This window comes from Penicillium macrosclerotiorum (assembly GCF_028827735.1).
Source record: "Penicillium macrosclerotiorum strain IBT 26536 chromosome Unknown utg000001l_segment0_segment0, whole genome shotgun sequence".
In the NCBI taxonomy this organism is placed as follows: domain Eukaryota; kingdom Fungi; phylum Ascomycota; class Eurotiomycetes; order Eurotiales; family Aspergillaceae; genus Penicillium; species Penicillium macrosclerotiorum.
The window spans coordinates 500932-513235 of record NW_026643081.1 but is presented as its reverse complement, the minus strand read 5'-3'; the positions used below and the strand labels follow the sequence as shown (position 1 = coordinate 513235).

The 12304-nt window shown below is 44.3% G+C and overlaps 4 protein-coding genes across 4 annotated transcripts; 2 read left to right on the top strand and 2 right to left on the bottom strand.

Moving 5' to 3' along the window:
• Nucleotides 1-3891: 3891 nt before the first annotated feature.
• On the top strand, nucleotides 3892-4314 carry N7462_000172 (uncharacterized protein; the record flags this gene model as incomplete). Its single annotated transcript, XM_057071898.1, has 1 exon — nucleotides 3892-4314. The coding sequence occupies one exon, from the start codon at nucleotides 3892-3894 to the stop codon at nucleotides 4312-4314; it is 423 nt and encodes a 140-aa protein (XP_056938428.1).
• Nucleotides 4315-5429: 1115 nt separating this feature from the next.
• On the bottom strand, nucleotides 5430-6805 carry N7462_000171 (uncharacterized protein; the record flags this gene model as incomplete). Its single annotated transcript, XM_057071897.1, has 10 exons — nucleotides 5430-5524; nucleotides 5579-5894; nucleotides 5953-6084; nucleotides 6138-6167; nucleotides 6221-6235; nucleotides 6303-6370; nucleotides 6422-6509; nucleotides 6567-6627; nucleotides 6680-6696; nucleotides 6749-6805. 10 exons carry the CDS (start codon nucleotides 6803-6805, stop codon nucleotides 5430-5432), a joined length of 879 nt encoding a protein of 292 aa, XP_056938427.1.
• Nucleotides 6806-7406: 601 nt separating this feature from the next.
• N7462_000170 (monooxygenase) lies at nucleotides 7407-7669 on the top strand (the record flags this gene model as incomplete). Its single annotated transcript, XM_057071896.1, has 2 exons — nucleotides 7407-7502; nucleotides 7556-7669. 2 exons carry the CDS (start codon nucleotides 7407-7409, stop codon nucleotides 7667-7669), a joined length of 210 nt encoding a protein of 69 aa, XP_056938426.1.
• A 3411-nt stretch (nucleotides 7670-11080) lies between these two features.
• N7462_000169 (guanylate kinase) lies at nucleotides 11081-11779 on the bottom strand (the record flags this gene model as incomplete). Its single annotated transcript, XM_057071895.1, has 2 exons — nucleotides 11081-11637; nucleotides 11770-11779. 2 exons carry the CDS (start codon nucleotides 11777-11779, stop codon nucleotides 11081-11083), a joined length of 567 nt encoding a protein of 188 aa, XP_056938425.1.
• Between the last annotated feature and the right edge of the window lie 525 nt (nucleotides 11780-12304).

The window sequence follows — 12304 nt, the reverse complement described above, 5'->3', positions numbered from 1 at the left end:
AAAATGACACAAGAAGAAGAGGATTCGCTTTGCCAGTGGATACTATCGCTTGATACGCGTGGTGCTTCCCCTAGGCCTTCGCATATTAAAGATATGGCAAATCTTCTACTAGCAACGCGTGGTGATAAACAGCCTTCTTCTATTGGAACTAATTGGGTAACACGCTATATTCAACGTCGACCAGAGCTTTGCACACGATTCTCTAGGCGCTACGACTATCAACGTGCACAAAACGAAGATCCTACTAGCCTACGCGCGTGGTTTAGGCTAGTAGAGCGTACGATTAATGAAAACGGGATCCTTCCTAACGATATCTATAACTTTGATGAAACAGGCTTTGCAATGGGCTTGATATCTACTACTAGAATCGTTACACGGAAGGATCTATACGGTCGGAAGCCTCTACTACAACCTGGAAATCGGGAGTGGGTAACAGCAATTGAATCTATATCGGCAACCGGCTACTCGCTTCCGCCGTGTATAGTATTTAAAGGGAAGGTTTATATTGCTAGCTGGTTTGATAACCTTCCTAGCGACTGGCGATTCGAAATATCACCGAACGGTTGGACTACCGATGATATAGGCCTACGCTGGCTAGAAAAGCTCTTTATTCCAGCAACTACTAGTCGTACGCAAGGCAAATATCGCTTGTTAATATTAGACGGTCATGGAAGCTATCTAACACCACAATTCGACCAAATCTGCCAGCAAAATAACGTTATACCACTCTGTATGCCGCCGCATTCGTCACATCTTCTACAGCCGCTAGATATAGGATGTTTTGCTATCCTAAAGCGCTCATACGGTCGCTTAATCGAGGCCCAAGCTCGCCTAGGATATAACCATATCGACAAGCTCGACTTCCTAGAATCCTATACACTAGCACGCCAGGAAGCCTTCCTACCTAGCACTATACAATCAAGCTTCGCCAGCGCCGGCCTAGTTCCACTAGATGCCGACCGAGTCTTATCAAAGCTTAATATATCGCTTCGAACACCTACACCTCCTACTACTACTACTAGTAGTAGGCCTAGTAGTAGGAGTAGCGCTTTCGTGCCTACTACACCTTATACGATTAAGCAGCTTAGCAAGCAAGCTTCCTCTATCAAAGCTCTACTACGCAAGCGCTCACGGTCGCCAGGAAGTCCTACTGAGCGAGCGCTAGATCAATTAATCAAAGGTGCTGAACTAGCGTTTCATAACACTGTTTTGCAAGCGGAAGAGATTCGGCAACTACATAGATTCAACGAGAAGAAGCGTCAAAAACGCACACGTTCTACTCGCCAGATATCTAGGCAGCAAGGTTCTACGGTCGGCGAATCTATATCTCTTGATTCAACGTTGCTAGCAAGCGTTGAAGCTATTCAAAACGATGATGCAGAGCTTGCTCAGCAGCCTACTGAGGGCGCTAAGCCTACTACTAAGCGTGTATTTCAATGTTCTGGATGTGGGAATATAGGGCATAAGATTACTCGGTGCCCTAGTAAATAGCTGAATTAAATATATGGCGTTTTGGTGGAAAAATAGTGTTTTCAAAAAGTAGTGGTTGGTAGGGTGGGCCACTCACTAGTAGTGGGCCACTGACTAGTGAAATACGTTAGTACAGTGGGGACACTTGATTATGTCATAACTCCACCCTACTTTCCATCCATTGTAGATTTTGATTTTTGCCTATAGATATAGATCTAGTGTCTATATTTGATTTCTAATACATATCCCAAAAGTTCCGGGTCTAAAATCAATTCCTCCGTCCTGATGCTTATATAGTATACGTAGGGCGTAGGGCTAAGTTAATTCTAAGTCCACGCAAATCCGCCTTTAATCATAGCTACTCTCACTTCCCCAATCCGAATTAGCAACCTCGATCTCAAACACCGCGTCATCTTAGCACTATTAACGCGATATCGTGCGAACGACGGTTATATACCCCTTGATATAGTCCCCGAGTACTACGCTCAGCGTGCCTCGGTTCCTAGCACTCTCCTAGTCAGCAAAGGGACTTTCATTTCTAAGCGCGCAGGAGGAATAGAGGGTGTACCTAGAATTTGGAGTTACGATCAAATAAAGCAATAGAGAACTATCACTAACGCGTTACACAGCAAGGGCAGTTTCATTTTCTGTCAACTATAGGCGTTAGGACGCGCTAGGTCCCCAGATATCCTCGCTAGGACCGGCAATAATGTTATTTCCAGTAGAACTATCCCTATATCCGACAAAAGCCCTGTCTCTCAGCCACTCAGCATAGAGGAAATCCATAACTAGATTCAAGATTATATGCGCGCTACGAAGAACGCCATCTCAGCCGGATTCGATAGCATAGAGATCGATAGCGCAAATAGTTATCTTGTTGACTAGTTCACCCAAGACACCGCCAATAATCGCACCGACTAATACGGCGGCAGCGTCGAAAATCGATCTCGTTTCGGTCTGGAGGTTGCCAAGGCCGTATCTAGTGAAATTAGCGCTGAAAGAACAGGATTTCGTGTCAGCCCGTAGAGCACTTTCCAAGGCATACGGATAAGGAACTTCTCGCAACAATTCAGCCACCTTATTAGTGGACTCAGCCATCTGCAATTGGCTTATCTCCACGCCGTGGAGCCCAGGATCTCCGGTGGTACCGATATTAAAGATTCAATCGAGGAGGACGATTCATTCTTATTCGACGCCTTTGGAATTACAGGAACCATCATCCTAGCAGGCGGGTTTACGGCGGAATCGGCTGACAAGAGAATTAAAAAGCAGCCCAATCATTCTGTAGCTATCGCTTTTAGACGCCAGTTCCTGGCTAATCCTGATCTCCCCTTCCGGCTCTCCAAGGGTCTTCCTCTGAACAAGTGTGAAAGAGCGACCTTCTACATCCGGAACTCGGCCAAAGGATACGTCGACTATCCCTTTAGCCAAGAACTTTTAGCCCAGTCGTAATTGAAGTAAGGGTAGCTCGGGAATTGGCCAGAAATAAGCCTATCGCATCTTGATTACGCTCCATAGTAGATATCTCCTACCCTTGATCGATAAGTAGTCTTAGATAAAACTAGCAGCGTATCATAAATTCAACTGTTCTTGAATGCTTGAAATTAGTGGATAGTGAATAAGTATTCACTGCTAGTGTTTTTCGAAGTACTATTTAGCACCCCCAATTTTCTAGATAGTAAGCGACATTCTAGGAGCTCTCCAAATGGAATAATTGACCCTGACCATAGAGTGCTATGTAATTCCGGAAGATTGCAAATCTCACCCAAAATTCTTTTCAATTTTTCTTTTCTCTTTTCTCTTAGTTTTTCTTTTTTTTTTTCAGTATTTTATCGTGCTACTTCCACTTAGGGATAAAGTGAAAGTTAGGTAGGATATCCACAAGTAGGAAAATGTGATAAGGAAGTGGATAAAAAAATCACTAACAGTTTAGCATAAGTCAGTCTTTGAATGCTATATAACTTAATTTCTCCACCACCCAACTACCGACAGGATCCGAGGGATTAGCCCAACCTAGTCAAATTCCGCACAATCCGGAAATTGTAATACCAGTGCCGACAGATTCGGGACGATATATTCACTTTCCATTAGCCCTCGGAACTAGTCAAATGCCAACCGAAATCCGATCTGTTCCCCATATTCGATTTGCGGGGTATAACCAACCATTTAAGTAGGTCAAGTAACGTGTCGCACGTTCTCCAGATATATTTTTAGAGAATTTGTAAAGCTTTAATACAACAGCGATGACTATATCCCACTCCACTACACTGCGTATCGCCTCTATGTCTAGATCTGTGACAGATCGCCGCCCTGCTAGAAAGACAGGTCCGGAACCTCCTCGACGAGTCGAAATATCACACGCTCATATTCCGAACAAGCGGATTTTATAAGACCGACCCTTCCAGTCAAGATACAGCCACTATGGACGTGCAAATCTTTGCCCAGTCTCGATATAAAGATGCCTTGACAGTCGCCAATTTCTTACGCCCTTGCACGGACACGATTATGCAGAGTTATCTCGGTGCCACTTTTGCTGTCGATACTCGTCAAGCTACCCCGAAACCGTACTATGAGTACTTCGTGTCTATCTTCCCTCAAGACCGTATAAGGCACATTTGCCACACCCTATTCAACGGCAAGAGTGTCTCAATCGATCCACCACAGCACACTGTGCCGTTCGTCCTTAATCAGCCAACGTATAAGACAATAGCTCCATTCGATCTGGGAGTATTTAGCCCCACCGTTCGCGCTCCTCTGGGATATATAGTTCATGCTCGATCCGGTGATAAGGGATCCGATACCAATGTGGGATTTTTCGTTCGCCATGCGGACGAATGGGACTAGCTACGTTCCTTATTGACTACCGACAAAATTCGACTATTACTTGAGAAGGACTATGTTTGCAACCAAACCTTCCGTTTTGAGCTGCCAAACATATAGGGTAAGTTTCAGAATAACTACCTGGTCATTAAATCTCAAATTTCTGGCTAACTGATTTTACAGCCGTCCACTTCTTGTTGAAAAATCATTTGGACCGCGGAGTAGCATCGAGCTCTACTTACGAGGTCCTAGGTAAGAATGTCGCGGAGTATTTACGGTCTAAATGGGTGGATATCCCGACTCAGTTCTTGGCTCGTGGAAGAATTTAGAACGTACATTATTTTAGAACGTACATTAAATACACCACATCCAGCTGCTAAACTTGAAAGATTAGTATCCAAGCTTTTTCATAAATTGAGAATTATATTTAAAGAACATTTATAGCAGAAATGCTACTATCTTGGTAGATGCAAGTTGAGTACACGGAGGAAACTTGAATTTGAAACAGCCCCAGATACATGAAGCTGGGTGTTAGTTCAGTTGCAAATTCTCAGGGACTCAAGGTATTGTGTGTCCAATTAGCTTCGATCTCTCTTATACATTCACGACCTTTTGATGCACTCACCTCCACACTTCATGAATACGTAATTGGGGTATCAATGAAACAAAGAGAAACCGTACGTTTTGATCGAAGAGCCCATCTAGACTAAAACCGGGCTTCTAAATAGAAAGATCCGGCCTGCGAAATACAGATAACTTTGCCCATATATCCCTCAGTTGCAATCTGAAATTAGATAGACACTAGTGCGTGTCACATTATCGTTTTCTTTTCATATCTTAATATATTTCAGATAGCAAACCTTTTGGACTGAGTACAAACCGCCACCGTTAAAATTCACATTCCCTTGGAAGGGTTGAGGAGCATATTGTTTTATTTCGAGTAGACTCCACGTAGGATTCAAGTTTGATTAAAGTTCAAAGTCTGAGGGTTCAAGCAGTTCTAAGCTCGCTCGATCTGGGTGGTTTCACCTTCTAGTTTATGTTGTGCAGTATCACTTGAGAACCCAGAACTATCATGCAACTCATTGACATGGCCTCTATTTTTGAAAAAGATATAATCAATCTCTTCAAGTGTCATTTCACCAGTCTATTCGAAGAAAAGGGTCAGAGATAGTGGAGGAAAGACCGATTTGTGAAAAGATCGTGACGCTGTAATAGACAGCAATGTTGATCCCTGTTAAAATTTAGTGAAGAGTGACTTATGGTGAATGATGAAGAGGTAGCCTACCCATCATCTGTTGAAGTGACAAGATCAAGAGAGAAATCCGAATACGACGTCCGACTCGCAAATTCGATCGATCCCAAATCAAATCCAACACATTAAGGGATTTAGTCTCCTCTGCCTCGTGCTCAATGGATAGAATTGACTGCTGCATATTTTGTACCGCCAGATCATATATCGGTCGGTCGTGAAGGCGGGCAAGGATTCCGTCCGCTTCCTCAAGGCGACCACGGGCATAGTACCAGCGAGGGGTGTCTGGGAGTAAGAACATGATCACGCCAGACGTAGCGGCAAGGAGGGCTTGAAAGCCTAGGGGAAAACGCTAACCTCAATTAATAAATAGCTTTCAAGGTCCATGTTCACAAGGAATATTTGCTTACCCAAGATAGCTGATTTCCGAGGCGAGTGAAACCGAAGTCTACCCAGTAGGCAAATGCACAACCGCTGACAAGGAAAATGCATTGCAATGCAACCTCTGGGCCACGCTCCTTCTCGGTGAGGCTCATTTCAGCCTATGGGGAAGATTAGAATGTCCTGGTAAAGAGGGCCTTCAGGAAAGTCCTACCATATAGGTTGGTACAGCGCAAGAGATAAACTGAGAACATACATTGTTAGCTCGGAAACCTACTGGCTCAGTGAAGTACAAACCCCGATTCCAAATCCCTAAAGCACCTGTTAGTGGCTTTTCTTCTTCTTCTTTTTTTTTTTTTTTGATTGGAAGCAAACATACACAAAGAACCCTTCCTGCTATGATCTGGCCCACAGACCAAGAGGATGCTTGAAGGCTTCCTCCGATGACTACCAGAATGTCACCTAGGACAACACAACCCCTTCGGCCCAAAGGCATACCAATTAACGAGACAGCAAGAGAGCACACGGCCGCGGCTAATGTGTAGCTTGATGCCACCATTGGAATGATGTAAGACCCCGTTGGGTTCTGAGAACAGTCAGCTCACGACTGTATTGGTAATAGAGGCATCGACTAAGGACGTACTCCAAGAGCTTCACGGAAAGGAGCCGTGACTTGCACTCCACCCAGAACGCCAGCATCGTATCTGCCTTTTTGAGCAATAGGAAGCAGCGAAGTGCGGGCTGTTTCATACATACCCATACAACCCGAATGCCTAATCAATGATAAGTCTGGATATGAGGCTGTGGGTCAATAGATCTACTTACCAAGCAACAGGAGAACCGCATGGCACGATACAAGGTCTGCCCTTTGATACTCTTCATCGTGATAATATTCCAAATGGTCTATATTTTGAGCCTGGCAAGAGGTTATGTAGAGAGACAGAAAGTAATAGGGCCCTTTAAGACACGAATTAGCAGCTACTTATATAGAAAACTTTCAATTACAGAGGCGATTTTGGTCATCACTCGACCCATGCTGTACTAGTCACACTAATCCGGGGTAAGCGAGTGGTAGATCCCCCAGAATTTACAAGTGGATAAAGCTAAAATGCAGAGCGATCATCTTCACAAAGTTTTCCACTGATAAAAGACTTGCATGGGGGAATCAGAATTGGAGCCTCTCTCAAATGGAACTCTCCACCCCGGATTTACAATCCCGTGGGATTTGACAGCGGTCTACTTTGCTTAACCCGAACTCATCTTCAATCATTCCCCACTAGATGCTTGATAGTTAATTCCGACATATAGTATCCACCGTGACTTTCCACGGAATCCTTGTCGTCTTTCCTCTCCTCTCCTCTCTCGGCTCTCGGTCCAGCAGATCAACCATGAAGGTAAATATCCAAAAACGCGTCCACAAACAATTCATCATACTTCAAAAAACTTCAAATTTTTTGACCAAGAGATTTATATTGGCATCATGATGGCTAATCCTGAAGTTATCGTCATCGGGGCCGGACCTTCGGGCATTGCCCTGGCGCATACCTTGAAGCACAAACTAGGGTTCACCGACTTCACAGTGAGTGAATAACACTTATTTGAAATTTTCAGTGACTTGACATTAGATGATAGTTTTATGACAAGCTTGATGGACCCGGCGGCACGTGGCGATTAAAGCCATACCCAGGAGTTTACGTTGAACAACACGGTCAGAGCTGCGTGCTTGAGCTGATGATATATGTGTAACAGGGGGTGCGATGTATGGAATGTTCTGCAAAAGCGTTCCTATATGATAACCTCTGCTCTTCCCGATCTTTTGTTTTCTCTCCAATTAAGATCTCTATTTAGCTGAATACCTTCATCGGGAGCTGCGTGAAGCAAGTGAATTAACAACCAGACAAAAATTCAAAATAATATATGACAAGCCTTATTTCTATCTAATCCGCGCCGGCTTTGACAAATCTCTTTTGCTACAAAACCAAATTCACAACTTTGTAGCCGAGGAAATCATTGTCAGTGATCCCTTTGAATAGAACGTCCTGTCGAGAACCCCACAGATTAGGTACATGAACAGACCAATCAAAGTGGCTGTTAGAATGCCCTTATCAAGTTAGACCGGCGAACGGCTGAAGCCCTACGCAGCTTCCCCAACAATGGCGATCAGGGCCGTGTCAATCTGGTAAATGATTGAACATGATTGAAAATGATTTTTTCCGTGAGATTTTTTGTAGGTAACTTTTGCCTAATTGAGATCACTATTAGCTGGCTATCCAAAGCATTGAAACAAGGGTTGGGGGCGATTCGACGGGGTGTTGAGCTCCATACGGAGTAGGGGTCGAATCGGTCAAAAATATACTGGAGTGAGAAGACTGTTGCTATTGACCAAGTAAAGAGAGCTTTATGGAGAGCTATGGGATGTCTGAAGACCATGGTTTATCTACACCATCTTAGTCTTAGCTGTTGAGCTGGTACTCTCGGTTATCATTAAATTTTGACATGAGGGGTACAATTGGTAAACGAAGTGAGCTATAGAGCATTGGTTCATTCATTCATGCAACAGGACTGGATCTGGAGATAGCAGAGCTTCCCTAGGGTAATTGGCTTCATTAAATGACATAAGGGGGGGGGCGACTCATTTCCCGGTATGTCCAATATTCAGCCCACTCTGAGCAGGGCTGAAGGGGCTAAATTGTTAATGTCCGTCACTTAAAGCACATAAACATCATCGAATCAACTTGATTGGATCCTGGTGAACTTAAATTTGTTGAAATTGCTGCCCATAGAACGATGCGGGGGCCAGGGCTAAATTTGGGGCCAACGCCGTGGCTGGGGCTGAATTTTTCAACCAGAGCGCTGGATCCTAATCAACAAACCGTTCGGCCATGATAAATACAGATAATGAGTTCTCTCTGTATCGGGAGTATAGTCAATTTTGTTCTTCAACTAAACACCTTCCTTCTACACAGACCCCTAGGAAGCAGGAAGTATGGGTGGACGACCATGGCAGTCCTCTGGGTGCCTAAACTGTAAAAAGCGCAAAGTCAAGGTATGCATATAAAAACCATCAAAACTTCGAGCAGTTGAGACATAAATTGACAGTTTATAATTCGCTAGTGTGACCTTCAGCAGCCGACATGTCTACGATGTGTTAAACGAGGCCTCACCTGTGAGAAACAAGCAAATGATGGTTTCTTCTCTCACTTCACATATGATCCAAAGCAAGAGATATCTCCACCGAGATCGCCAGAAGGCCTGATAATGCCAGCTCAAAGATATCACGGACGTGCAAAGCCAATTAGCTCACAGGAATCGATTTCCATGCCGCCAGAAATGGAGTTGGTTTCTGAAAAACGGACGCAAATCTACTCGTCATTCCTGAGTTGCTATTTTTCTTGGGATGATCGAGTGTGTGATGAGCTTCATAGCATAAAACCTCTGATCGAAAGCTTTTTTGGGACATCGAACTGTAAAATGCTTGACTTGGCTGCTTCGTCATTGGCTTGCATCTACTTGGGTCAATTGAACCGAGATGAAACTTTACTTCAGCATGGAGTTCAGATTTACAACAATTCAGTCCGCCTTCTCTCAAATGCAATGCAGCACAAGACTTATACAGTCGAAATGCTATACACAGCAGTCATATTCCAAGTTGTCGAGGCTATTCATTGTCCAGATGGCATAGCGCCGCAAATGGCGCATGTAGAGGGCACAAATACGATTTTGAAAAAGTGCTATCCTCTCAACCCCTCAAACCCACTGATTCACGCTGTCTCTAGTAGCGTACAGAAAATGAGAGTAGTGAGTTTATTTGATTATTCGCGAAAATTCCAGTGGCAGCAATGGAATCTTATATTGACACTCTCCTACTAGATTTTCAATATACACTACATCGAAAAGTCGGAGAGAAAGTTTGATTATCTCCTAGATTTGCGCGACGGAACACCTATGGATGAAGCCTTCGAGCTCTTTATGGAAATTATATCTCAGATGGATCACCAAGAAAAGATTAATTCCTCGGACTTCCAGGCCTGTAATGCTCTGCTACAGGGGTGTTTCACTCTAAGGAGCAAAATTCTCTTTTGGTATAATAGGATTCAGGAAACCACTGGTGGACCGCCCATATCTTGTGAATCAGACCAAGTACCATGCAGAGGGCTGTCGCAGGTAGACAGCATCTTTGGAAATCCCTACAAGTTCCATTCCATGATACAGGGGAAATATCATCTTGTATTTTGGGTTGCGATGCTCCACATCCATGAATTGATATACGTCTCCCAGGCTCTTATCATGTTTCACTCGAATGAGCATACCCGCGTCACTGTTGAACCCAGAGCCGATGATGCATTCATGATGACTGTACATTATGCAGGCGAGATCTGTCGATCGGTGCCATACTTTTTTGGAGATGACATGAGCTTTGCAGGCCCGAGTAAGATAGTCGCACCCCTTCTTCGGGCCTGCAAGCAATTTGTGCATTTACGGGACCGAAAGAAATTCGTCTGGTGCATGCAAGCTTTCTGCATAGCAAGTGGCCATGGATTTTCAATGGCTAACTTACTTGTCCCATTTTTTTGGCAGTACTGGTGCGTGACAGGGGATCAGAACGTAAACTCTGTCATGAGTCTATCTCTGAGATTCAACCCTGTAAATGAAAACTGTGCAAGGGAAATTTTGTTTACCGAAGATGATCTTGATATTATAGAGGAGGTGAGGGGGTGAACAGATATGAAATTCAAAGAATAAAATCTGCATGTCAGGTAACATGCATAGAGGAATACTATGTTGTAATTGAGGATTAGCTGTCATAGGCTAGTAAATCGATGCCCATTTAAATTTCTGTTGTGACAAACTCCCCGAGACACTTTTATTAGAAAAATTCATGTATAAAGAATATGGCACATCATATATTATCTATTATTATGAACAGTATTTGCCAAAATTGAGAATTAGCGAACATCCAGTTGTGAAAGGGTACTCATTCAAGAAATGCTGAGGATATTGAATTCCGGATCTAGTCGATTCATCATTTTGAATGCACATAGCATGAGTCATGGTGATACAAAACAGTCTAATAATGCTGGCTCGGCTCGTAAGGTGACCCGTGTATTCATACATGGGCTTTATGAGAATATTCCATGAGGTCATGAAATCAATCTATCACTCTTGAAAAATGAAGCTCTCAAGTTCCCGGTATGCAACCTCCAGATCATCATTGACAATGATCTTGTCATGGACACCGGTCTCAGCATATTCAAGCTCAGCTTTGGCTTGTTCCAGTCTCTTTTGGACGTCTTCATCCTTTTCGGTGCCACGTCCCCGAAGACGCTTTTCGAGATCCTCAAATTTCGGTGGGCTAATGAAGACATAGCGGGCATCAATGCCAGAGTTTGACTTCATCTGCTTGACACCATTCATCTCAATGTCCAACACAACAATGCGCCCCTTGGCTGTTTGGTCGGCAATTGTTTGCTTGCTTGTGCCATATTGGTTGCTGCCGAATGTCGCATGTTCAACAAAGGCGCCCTCGGCGATCAGATCGGCGAACTTCGAGCGGTCAACGAAGAAGTAGCTGACTCCGTCAGCCTCCCCGACTCTCGGGGATCGAGTGGTATGCGAGACGGTGAATGCGAAGGTGTCAGGGTGCGCATCAAAAAGCTTCTTAATGAGGGTACCCTTGCCGACCCCAGACGGGCCTGAGATTACAATCGGCGCAGCTAAAGAAATGAACAATTAGTCTCGTGATTCATGGTTGCCACTTGTTTTTGATCACATGGCTTCTGCCCTCATGCGCTCGCATCGTCGCCTATTTGAAGCCAGATCTTCTCGTCGCTAAAGGGGTGACGTACAAGAAGGCATTTTGCTGACACGAGATGATTGAGCAGTAGTTGCTTGAGGAGGCTTAAAACTGATATTCCAACGTCGAGTTTCTACCAACGGAGTCACTGTTCGTTGGTGGGTCACGTGCCTTAGCATGTGACTGTGGTTTCTAATTGCGCCGCAAACGACGGACGATAGGCCACCTGACGGCAGCCAACAGGTAGAAGGGCGAAGGGGACCCATGAGAATTCATGTGAAGTCAACAGAAGTCTGACTCGGCACTTGGAGAGATCTACCGAAAAGACTTCCAGGTAGTCAAATGAACGAGGACTGGAGTTTGGGGAGAGTGGGGCCAGGAAGAAGGGGTATCAGCGCCTATCATGCTTATTCCACACCCACCGATTCATGTTCGATCGCAAGAATATTAAGAGCAGAGAGTGCCCATTTCTTACCTCGGTAATACCCATTAGAAAGGACAGAAATATAGAATACACGGAAACTCCGCATAAAAGAGTGCATGAAGGGTGCGTTTGACTGCATCAGCTTCGTAGCTGGCCTGGGGTT